The sequence below is a fragment of the Rattus norvegicus genome, chromosome 15 (assembly GCF_036323735.1).
Source record: "Rattus norvegicus strain BN/NHsdMcwi chromosome 15, GRCr8, whole genome shotgun sequence".
Lineage (NCBI taxonomy): Eukaryota > Metazoa > Chordata > Mammalia > Rodentia > Muridae > Rattus > Rattus norvegicus.
In genome coordinates, this window is record NC_086033.1 from 28,310,279 (window position 1) to 28,321,884 (window position 11,606).

Below are 11,606 nucleotides of genomic sequence, written 5' to 3' on the forward strand. Positions count from 1 at the left end.
CATTGTGTAGATGTACCACATTTTCTGTATGCATTCCTCTGTTGAAGGGCATCTGGGTTCTTTCCAGCTTCTGGCTATTATAAATAAGGCTGCTATGAACATAGTGGAGCATGTGTCTTTGTTATATGTTGAGGCATCTTTTGGGTATATGCCCAAGAGAGGTATAGCTGGGTCCTCAGGTAGTTCAATGTCCAATTTTCTGAGGAACCTCCAGACGGATTTCCAGAATGGTTGTACCAGTCTGCAATCCCACCAACAATGGAGGAGTGTTCCTCTTTCTCTACATCCTCGCCAGCATTTGCTGTCACCTGGGTTGTTTATACCTTTTGTATGTAAACCTTCTTGAGCTCTGTGGATTGTATCCTAGGTATTCTGTGTTGTTTTTTCTTGTTGCTGTTGTTCTTGTTTTTTTGTTTGTTTGTTTGTTTGTTTTGGCTAATATCTACGTATTACTGAGTACATTTCATGCATATCATTTTGGGTCTGAGTTACCTCACTCAGGATGGCATTTTCTAGTTCCATACATTTGCCTGCAAAACACATGATGTCCTCATTCTTAATAGCTAAATAGTGTTCTTTTGTATAAATGAACCACATTTTCTGTATCTGTTCTTCTGTTGTGGGACATCTGGGTTGTTTCCAGCTTCTGGCTCTCACAGATAATGCCCTATGAGCATAGTGGAACATGCACCCCTGTGGTGCTGTATCTTTTAGGTACATGCACAAGAATGGTATAGCTAGGTCTTCAGGTAGATATATTTGCAGTTTTCTGAGGAACCTCCAGATTGATTTCCAGAGTGGTTGTAACAGTTTGCCATCCCACCAGCAATGGAGGAGTGTTCCTCTTTCTCCACATCTTTGTCAACATGTGTTGTCACCTGAGTTTTTATAACTTAGCCATTCTGATTGGTGTAAGGTGGAATCTGAGGGTTGTTTGGATTTGCATTTTTTTGATGACTAAGACTTTGAGCATTTCTTCATGGAGTTGTGACCTTGTATCATCTTTAAACTCTTTGGTTTATTTAGTGAATTTTGTGATGGTTCTTTTAAGTTCTATGGTATGAGGTTCATAGAGGTAGTTCTGGTTTTGGTAGATGTGGAACATACTGTCTTGATCTTTAATATTTTTATGGGCTTTTTTGTCATTAAAGCTGGGCATATAGACTTCTTTAATTGGTTGTTTATATTGTGATGATAGACTAGGCTGAGCTGGTACGCAGGATCTACCACTTTGACGAAACCGAGAGGTTGGCCAATACACAAGTAGGACTCGGTAGTCTAAGGTTGGTCCCTGGTAGTGGGTATGGGTAAGTTTCTAGGTAGGGAAGGGTGCATGCAAGAAATGTTAGGCATATTTGGCAGGCTGTATAAAGATTGGATTGACTCTTGAGCTTAGGTATTAAGAATAAGAATTTTCTAAAGAAGTTCCCCTCCATGGCCCCAATGAACAAGCTCATAAGTTCTCCAGTTTCTGCTTGCGGTGAGAATCAAAGATTTCTTATCTTCAATTGTCTTTGCAGAGTGTCAGATTGTACATCTCTGAATCTTATCCAGACTTTTATTTCTCTTTGCTGAAAGCCCAACCTAGGGAAGTCTCCTCTCCTCTCTCACATTTTCAACACCACTGTTAGGATCCTTACTTTCTTTCAGATTTAAACTTTTGAGGTTTCATCTGGCTCTGTTGTTTACTTTACAACTCCCATTCTTTTGCATATCTCTCCTCTCACCTGGCAGCCACATACTTGGTGCTTTGTTTCGGTTCACAGTGGTGCAGGAAGTGCTGTGTGTGCTGGGCATTCTCCAGCTCTTCAGGGAATACTGTTTATCTAATTACATACATTTTATTACAAGTCTCTCACAGGGAGGTGTGTATTTTACAAAGACTGTGCTTCAAGTGTAGTTCCATGCTTCTTTTAGCCACTTCCTAAGCCCATGCCTTGTTGTTTTCATTCTTCTCATTATTACAGAGTTTTTGAGACTTGTCTCCCCTTATGTCACAGGCAGGACTTAAACTCACATCCTCTTGAGACTGAATCCCCTCTGGAATTTTAAGCATGTGCCATTCTGATTATCCCAGCCTCAGGGTTGATGTTTAGTGAGAAATGAACACTGTTATTATTGTCATGGATAATGTACTCTTGAAGAAAACTGTTTCAGTATGAACATCTTTCCCTCATCTGTTCCCTTTGTACTTGTTGATGTTGAAGGTCTGGTCAAACTGTATTTTGTGGATGCTTAGCTTTTCATGCACCAGCTTCGGCAAGATTTCAAAGCCAAACCTAGGACAGCTTAGGAGGCATAGAAGTCCTAGTGCTCACTGATATCTGCTGGGAATCCTGGAATGTGAAATACACATGGTTGTTCCTACAAAGGAATGAATGTAAAATCTGTTATTTGTCTGGAAGTCTGGGAGCAGAAGTGGTTAATAGCCTGGTGACCTTTACATTATCTGTGTAGCCAGAGACCACAGCAATCCGTTCCCCAAGTCCTTACTTTATTATAAGCTGGTTTTCTCAGTCATTCACCGAATGCATCATTATAGAAGGTGTACCAGGTACTTTACCAAAAGTTTCAATGTTGTCATATCCAATCTTTATTTAGCTTACTTTGTGCCTCAGTGAGAGTTATCTATGTTTTATTGTGTATGCAGGATTGAGTTTATTACCACCAATAAATCTTTCATCAAATTGTCCTGCATTTAAATATGCCTAAGAAAAAAATCAACTCAATGTCATCTTACCAAAGTGAGGAACCAACATCTGCTACTAGTTGTTTTGATTCAAACTGCCTGCTTGCATCTACAATCTTTACTCTCCTGGATGTGGAGGCCTCGGAGTCCTGCAGGTCAGTTGTTTGCTGTCTTCTTTCTATGTGGACCCAGTTCAGCTCTGGCACAGATATTCCCCTGGTGTGTATTGGTTTGATGACTATGTTAGATATGGAGATTGAGATAAAGGGGAAGGGTTAGGGCAAAAGAGAGAGAAGGAAGAAAGGGGAGAGATGGAGAGGGGTGGGGGTCAGAAAGAAGGAGAGTGAGAGAAACCAGATCTAGGACATTCAAAGATCAACTTTACTCAACAAGACTTTATTCAAGAGAAGATAATAAAAAAATTAGACACATGAACAAGTTGCCTAGGTTTTATTTAGAGTTCAGGTGCTCAACATCTATCCTGCTCCAACCCAAGTAAAGTTGTTTACACACAAGTGTGCTCTTGGCTCCAAATGGAATGAAGAATTCCGGGTCTTTCTAGGCTCTGGTCTAGAAAAAACAGTCTGTACGGCCATTTGTAAGCCTTGAAGATGTATTTGAATGGGAGTGACAAGGGGTAGAATTGTGCTGTAGATAAGACCCTCCCTTAGGTTTCCAGGGCTGATGTTTCATAGTGATTTTTCAGAGCAGTTGACTGACTGCCTGTGTGCCATACGTATTATTACAGAGAAAGGAAACATCTGCTAAGTGTGTACACACAAGCTCACCTCACTCCCAATCCTGATTTGGGGCAAATGTCTCTTCAATACTCCAGCTGAACTATCAGGGAGTTTTAGTTGTTTTAGTAGTTACATTAGAAGAATTTATAGTTTGACTCTTTCTTTGGTAACTATCATGAGCCCACAAGGTGACAGTGTTTTATAGGGATCCTGAATAATAAGTGGGAGAGAAGGGTGAAAGGGTTGGGCAGGAAGAGGAGGGAGGGGTAGAGAGGGCTGGAGGTGCTGTTTAGGTGGTGAAGACTCACTTTTCTGATTGCTAGCAACGCTGCTTTTCATGGTTCCTATAGTAGGAGTTGTGGAAACTTGTATGTGATTATATGAATTCAGGGTTGAGAATCTGAAATCCTCAGTGAAGAGAGAAGAGGAGAGAATGAAATACTTGAGTGTTTCACTAGTGGTCCTGTGGATCCAATTAAACTGTGAGTTTGGGAATTTCTTTGGGATACAGGTGTGATATGTAAAGTTGTTGCTTATTCCAGGCTAATGGTAGAAACACAGATGTTCTTAATCTCTAGTTAGATGGTAGAAACACAGATGCTCTTAATCTCTAGTTAGATGGTAGAAACACAGATGCTCTTAATCCCTTGTTAGGGGTCAGAGACCCATGGAAATGGAATGTTAGCATCCATATGTATCTAGTCTTGAATGTGTGACCTTTGTCTTTCTTCACAGGGGTGAGCAGCCAGGAGAAGGTGCAGCAGAGCCCAGAATCCCTCATTGTCCCAGAGGGATCCATAGCTTCTCTCAACTGCACTTATAGTGATCCTAATTTTCTGTACTTCTGGTGGTACAGACAGCATTCTGGGGAAGGCCCCAAAGCCCTGATGTCCATCTTCTCTAACGGTGAAAAGAAAGAAGGCAGATTCACAGCTCACTTCAGCAAAGCCAGCCTGCATGTTTCCCTGCACATTAGAGACTCCAAACCCAGTGACTCTGCTCTCTACTTCTGTGCAGCGAGTGAGCGCACAGTGCTCTCCAGGCACCTGCAGCCTGCACCCAAACCTACCCTGCCTTGCTAAGATCTAACAGAGAGCACAGACCACACAGAGAAGAAACTCTATTTCTATTCTGCATATGTGCAAGTGTTATAAAGAGGAGTTGATTGGTAAAATAGTTGAACAACTTAAAAATAAGTGATCATTAAGGGAAAGGCAAATTACTGGTTTCGTTGAATATTTTCCACTTTTCTCACATGCTGATGATTATGGAACAATTATACCCTCTTAATGTGTATGTCTTGTTGAGGTGCAAGACGAGCACATGGCCACAAGACTCACCCCATATCATTCCATAAGGACAACTGTCAACTCTACAGCACTCAGCCTTCATTGACTTTTAAAATATTTTAATAAAAATTGTTTACTAATTTGTAAAAAGCAGCTTACAAAGTAGCAGTTTTCCCTATGGCAGTTCCAGACATATTTACTTTCGGTCAACCTGTCCTGAAGCTTTTCTCTCCCATTACCTCCCTCTTTCTCATTCCCACCTAAGCCTCCTTGTGTCTGGTGTCTCCTCTTCCACTTCTGTATCTCGTGTTCTAGTCCCTTCCCATTCTTCTTCCTGTTGCTTCCCTTTCCCTCTCATTGGGACTTTTCTAATGTCCTGGTGTCTACACATACACTCTCCTATTCACATGAGTGAATACAGATAAAACCAGAAGCTAAGATTTGCACGTGCTACTCTCTCTGAGCCCAGATAACTCACTTATTATAGTATTTTCAAGTTGTGTACACTCCAGGCAAATTCTATAATTTTATTTTCTTTATTGCTGAATAATATTCATCTATCCGTTTGTCTATTGAGAGACATCTCTACCAAACTCTCCTTATCCATTCGTTTGTTGATGAACATCTAGGCTGTATTTATTCCCTAGCAATTGTGAATAGAGCACAATAAACAAGGTTGACCAAGAATCTCTGTAGTAGGATATAGACCTTTAGATAAGTGCCCTGGAATTACATAGCTGGACCACATAACACTCCTCTTTTAGGCTTCTGAGACCCCTCCCCACTGATTAGCATAGACGTTACATCAGTTTATGCTTCCAGCAATGTCGAATGAAGGCTTCCTATTTCCCATTATCCTCACCAGCATTTGTCCTCATTTGATTTCTTGATAATAACTATTCTAAATGGGATGCGACAAAAATCTCATATACCTTAATTTTCATTTCTCTGATGACTAAGGATGTTCAGTGCTGTGTTCTATTCCAAAGCCCAGTTTTAGATTAATTTTTTTATTGTTGAACAACAATAGACTGTGTGTGTGTGTGTGTGTGTGTGTGTTTTCACATGCGAGCATGTGAGTGTATATGTAGTGTTTCATCCTCTGTTGGGTAAGTAGCTGGCAATATATTGTCTCATTTGTAGTTTGTCTTTTGCTCAGTTAACTGTTTCATTCACTGCTTTCCTGTATTTATTTTTGAGACAGGATTTTGTTGTGAAGCCTAAGCTGGCCTAGTTTGTTTTTTTTTTTAACTTTTTTATTGGTTATTTTGTTTATTTACATTTTATATATTATTGCCCTCCCCAGTTTCCCCTCCAAAAAAACTCTCATTCCACCCCTCTCTTCCTGCCTCCATGAGGGAGTTCCTCCACCCACCCACACATTCCCACCCACCCATTTCCGCCCCATTCACCTATGCTTCTGGACATGGTCTGTACAGGTTCTTTCCCCTTTGTTGTGTATTTCAGCTAATGTCATCCCCGTTGGGTGCTGGGAGCTTCTTACTTTTTTGCCATCTGGGACAATCTGGTGGCTACCCCTAGTTCCCCATCTCCCATTGCTATACATCTCTGTTCAATTTCCTGACCCTCTGTACATCTCCTCCCATTTCCTCCCACACCCAATCCTGCCCTCACTTTTCCTTCTCCCCCTTCTCTCTTCCTTCCAAGTCCTTCCCACCCTCTAACTCCCGTGATTATTTTGTTCCCCATTCTAAGTAGGACTGAGGCACCCACACATTGGTCTTTCTTCTCCTTGACTGTCATGTGGTCTCTAAGTTGTATTATAAATATTCCGAGCTTTTTTTTCTAATATCCACTTATCAGTGAGTACATACCATGTGTGTTCTTTTCTGACTTCTGCCACCATTAAATATCTCCATTTCTTGCTTTTTAAATGGAATTGCTGAAATGTCCCCTTACTTAGCATATTCACCTTAGTGCTCTCTAAAGCTTTACCACAAATCATTTCAATAGTTGTGGTTTTTATCAAGCATTGTTACATGAAACTGTTATCATATGGTAACAGATCTTTAGAGTTAGTAATGTACTTCTTTCTCCTCAGTCTCTCAAGGCACTGTTTATGTAGTACATCGGTTCTGAAACACCTGGATAGGAAGGATTTGGTATTTTGTTTAGTTTTGTTTACAGACAGACTTATTGAATGGATAACAATTACTAAATGGATAACATAATCAGGATTATTTTTTACATGCTCAGTGTTTAGAAGTGGAGAGTTTCAATCACTCTTTTCAAGCTATGAAAGAGTAATTTGAAACACTTCAAAGCACATAGCTACAACACAACATATTTTACTGTGGGAGATAGATGTAAAGGGAAGGACATTCTTTTTTCTTAATCTGTGTGAAAAAAAGTATCAGGTCACCTGGAACTAAGGTTAGAGATAGCTGTGAGGTACCATGTAGGTGCTGAAAATCTAACTCAAGTCCTCTTGAAGAACTGCTAGTGTTCTTTAACACTGAGCCATTTATCCCTCCAGCCACATGGGATAATCATTTCTAATTCACAATATGTTATGTTTCCCATGCTTCAGTGTATGCCCCATAATGGAGATATGGGTAGCACAATATAGATAGAGTGTGATATAGGAAAAAAAAGACATGAAGTCTGTAGAGGAGCTTAGAAAAATATGAATGAAACAGCATTGAGGAAGAGTAAATAGTTGCTGTAGAAATTTGTTCAACTTCTTATTTTATAATTTATGGCTTTATGACATTTTAGCAAAAATCCAGGATAATGTTTTAATTTGAATATTGACTATATTACTACAAGGCATGTGGTATTTTGCTTGAGAATGTTCCTCATATTCTCACATATTGAACACTTGGTTCCCATGTAGCTGCACACTTTGCAGTGCCGTGCAGGAGAGGAGGCTGTGCTGGAGGAAGTTAGTCCCTGGGGCTGGGCTTCGAGAGTTACAGCATCATCCTGCTTCCAGTTCACTCTCTGCTTCCTGCTGTAGCTGCTGTGCCTTCTGCCTGCAGCCATGTCTTCCTCCCACTAAGATGGACTGTTCTGGAACCTAAGACAAAATACAGTCTTCCATAAGTTACTTTTGGCCTCAGAATTTTTCCCACAGAAACAGCAAAGAAACTGATTTAGGGTCATTTGCTATGTGATTTAATTTGATAAATATTTCAGTATTTGTTTCAGGATAAAAAGAAATAACACAGTGCCTTAGATTGCGTTTCTGAGAAGGAAAATCTGAACTTGGGAATACTTTGGCCAATGAATAACTGAGGAAAGCAGACTGAGACGGAGAGGCTGGGTGTGGAAATAGCACAGCTGCCAACTTGATTCAGTTTGGTCTTTCAGGGAATCTGGAGCCTGGGCTCCATCACGGAGATTCTAAGGGCACATTGGACATAGGTGAGCAAGACTCACCCTGAGATGTTTGGAAAGAATAGATAAATTCTTGAACAATAAGAATCACTATCTTGGTAAATCAATAAGCTTTTAAGATGAGCAAAGGATGAAGAGCAAAATTAATGGAAATAACCATAAAAATAAAATGACATAACTTCATAATTACCCCAAGTGTAAAGGTCCTATTTATCAATTAAAAGAGTTTTGCAAACACTAAAAACAAATGCTCAGCAGGATGCTACCTGCGAGACACTCACCTCACTGGCAAAGGTGTACACGTACTGAAAGTGAAAAGATGGAAATTATTCTAAGAAGATGGAGCTCAAAAGCAAGCAGAATCAGCTCGATTCGTATCTGACAAAGCAGACTTTAAGCCCCAACCAGTCAGAAAACACAAGGCACATGGACAAAGGGAACAGTCCAGCAAGAACATAGAGCAGTTGTAAAAATATGTGTGCCAGTTGTCAGTGCATCCAATTCTGTAAAGTCAAGTATATTAGACATAAAGCAACAGACTGGCCCAGATACAATAATGAGTACAATAGTGGGTAACTTCTATCTTATGACGACCAATGGGTAAATTATCCACACATAAAGTCAGCCATGGGACATTAAAGATAAACTTCCCATAAAATGAACAGCTTAAGGACATTGGTGAATATTTCATTGGATGGCCACAAAGTACATAACATTCTTGGCATCCCATCTACTCTTCCCTAAATGAGACCACATTTAGGTCAAAAGAAAATTTAGAACAATTTCTTACGTATTATCACACATGAACTATTCAGAGCGCATTACACAAGTTAGTAGCAAGTTAGTATCCAGCACCACAATTCAAATGTCAAATATTACACTTATTCTCATAGGCTTCCCAAAGTTGAGGAGGATTTCTGTTTACTCTGAGACAATTAACACTCAAAAATATTTCATAAATTTTATACACATATGTAACTCAAATATATATTATACACTAATATAAATTTATAAAAATACAGACAATTATAAAGGTATGATTTGAAATTATTATTTGTATTATTATCTGATAGGATTCTGTTGTTTAAAATATTAGGACAGTTTCACATGCAGATTTCAAGCATTTACATATAAGATACCTTTAATTCCGTGTGTCAAAAAATTAAGAAATTATTTTATTCTAAAATATATTTATAATTTCCTAAATCCCTTATTTATATGGAATCCTTGCATTCTTGTCATAGTGTCTAGAGCTATAAAATATGCTTTAAATTGCATTGGAATGTTTCACTTACTTCTGCAGTAGATAAGGAGGCTCACTCCAGTCTGGGAAATTCTGTAGTGGTCACTCAAAAACAAGTATTCCATGAACTGAATAGAAAGTGGCTAGTGCATCCGTGTTGTGTGTAACATTCAGCCTGGCCCTTCCTCTCTGTTGCATCAAAGACTCATGCTCTCAGTTTCCTGTCTATTGGCAGGCTCTACCTTCTTCATGATATATTGCCTTTCCTTTCCCTCTGGTGCCTTTTTGAGAACTTTGTTCCTCCTTTACACCATTTTTGTCCCTTAAGTTAGTTAGGTTTATGTTTCTCAGAGGTAAAATTGTCCCAACTGCAGTAACAACATTTAGCATTATATGTATATTTTAAAACAAGTTCTATAATTAAAGAATTGTTAATTATTGGGCCAACTCTAGGAAGATCTATCTAAACTTAGTCGTCTCATGTAACTTAACACAACTTGACCAGATTTCTCCATTTGCCCTTTCCCTCCACTCCTGCCATAACAATTTATCACTGACACAGAGTGGAATATACCAGAAATACTTATTTTCTCACAGTCATGGGGACCTGGAAACAGAAAATCAAGCTATCAGTGGGTTTCCTTTGTCCTGAGTCCCTTCTCTAGTTCCATATGGCAGAAGTAGCAAGTGATGCTAATGACATGGACGCATGACTTGGCCATCTATTCAGATGGAGTCCTTCCAGAGTTTGAGTGAGGAAGAATATGAGAAAGAAGAGAAGGAGGAGGAAGAGGAAGAAGAGGAAGAGGAAGAGAAGGAGAAAGAAGAAGAAGAGGAAGGAAGGGGAGAAGGAGAAGATGACAACGAAGAAGATAATGAAGAAGAGAAAGATTTCATTTGTAGGAGCAGTGGAAATTGCAGCAAGGTGAGGCTATTGATAGGGGAGCTGACAGTGGAGCTGCACTGGTGATTGTGTCTGTGTGAGAAGCCTTGCAAGCACCTCCCCCACAGGTTGAAGCTCAGAGGGACAGTGGACACTCAGAGGAGTGTCTCTGAAGAGTCACATGCTTCTGTCCTGTAGTTTTGATGCTAATTCTCTGTACCTACGGGAAATTCTGAAACAGAACTGGTTCACTGAATTTCTTTCTAGTCATCACAGCAGATCCTATTTCTGTTGTTTGGTAACTTAATGACAACCTCATTCCAGCACAAGACACAGCATTGACAGAAGAGCACACACACATTCTCGGAGACTGTGATAACTGCAAGAACTTCAGCTACGGCTCTTAAAGGTGTTTTGTAAATGCTGCCCTCAGGAACTCTTGTGGATTCTCACCTGACTCACATGTCAGTTTCACTCTAAGCTTGAACCAGGGTTGATAGAACTCCTTGGTCACAAGTCAGGATTTTTTACAAATGGCCTTGCTTGCCTATTGGTCATCACAGAAAGAAGGAAATAATTCAGCATGAGAGCTGCCTTATCATTTTCCAGCTGCATAATGGCAGTTTCCCTAGCACCTGCAGCTGACCTGGAACCCTTTGGCTGAGTGCTGGGAAGCCCAGGGAAAAAAAGACTGCAGGACTGTCCTAGGTCCTTATGGATGTAACAACACCCTCACCCCATCCTTATAAGGAGCCACTGCCACCCTTTCCACACACAGACACTTTCAGATGGGAGAGAGTCTGTCCTTTACTGCTTTGGAATAAACAGCCCAGCCTGTAGACATCAGCCTCTAGTCTCCTTTCCTGCCTTCTGTCTCCCTCCAGGACCTCAGAAATCTAACAAGAGTTCAGTAAGGGCAGAGACTACAAGAGCATTGCAGTCCAGCGTGCACACGCCTCCCCACTGCAGCCATGCTCTCTTAGCAAGAAGATGGGGCCACCAGCAGATGTCAGGGTTCCTCTTCCTCAGATCTTCACTCAGATGCAGACTCTGGTTTGAAATCAGAGAGATGGGGAAAAGGAGGGAGGAGGACACATGGTTGGGGAGAGAAGGGGAGGGGCGATGGGGAGGGTGGTGTCTGAACTCACTTCTGAGATCTTCAAGGCAGATACTCAGAAACCAACCAACCTGAGCAGGCCTGGAGCTCGTCCTTTGGGATCTGATCTTCATAGGGAAGAATGCACAGATTCCTGGGGGTGTCGATGGTGACACTGTGGCTGAACTGACAAGTGAGTTTGGGTTTCCAGGGAGGGGAACAGGGACAGCAAACTTCATAGCCCACATGCATGTGAGGTTATTATATTTCCATATAATAATATGGAAATACAGTTTGAAAATGTAA

General features: G+C 40.5%; 1 gene segment (V, D, J or C); it reads left to right on the plus strand.

The window, feature by feature from the left end:
• The first annotated feature begins 2,656 nt into the window (after nt 1–2,656).
• LOC134482192 (T-cell receptor alpha chain V region 2B4-like) lies at nt 2,657–4,674 on the plus strand. The segment is given in 2 exon segments: nt 2,657–2,844; nt 4,165–4,674. Coding segments are annotated over 2 exon segments (372 nt in total).
• The last annotated feature ends 6,932 nt before the right edge of the window (nt 4,675–11,606 follow it).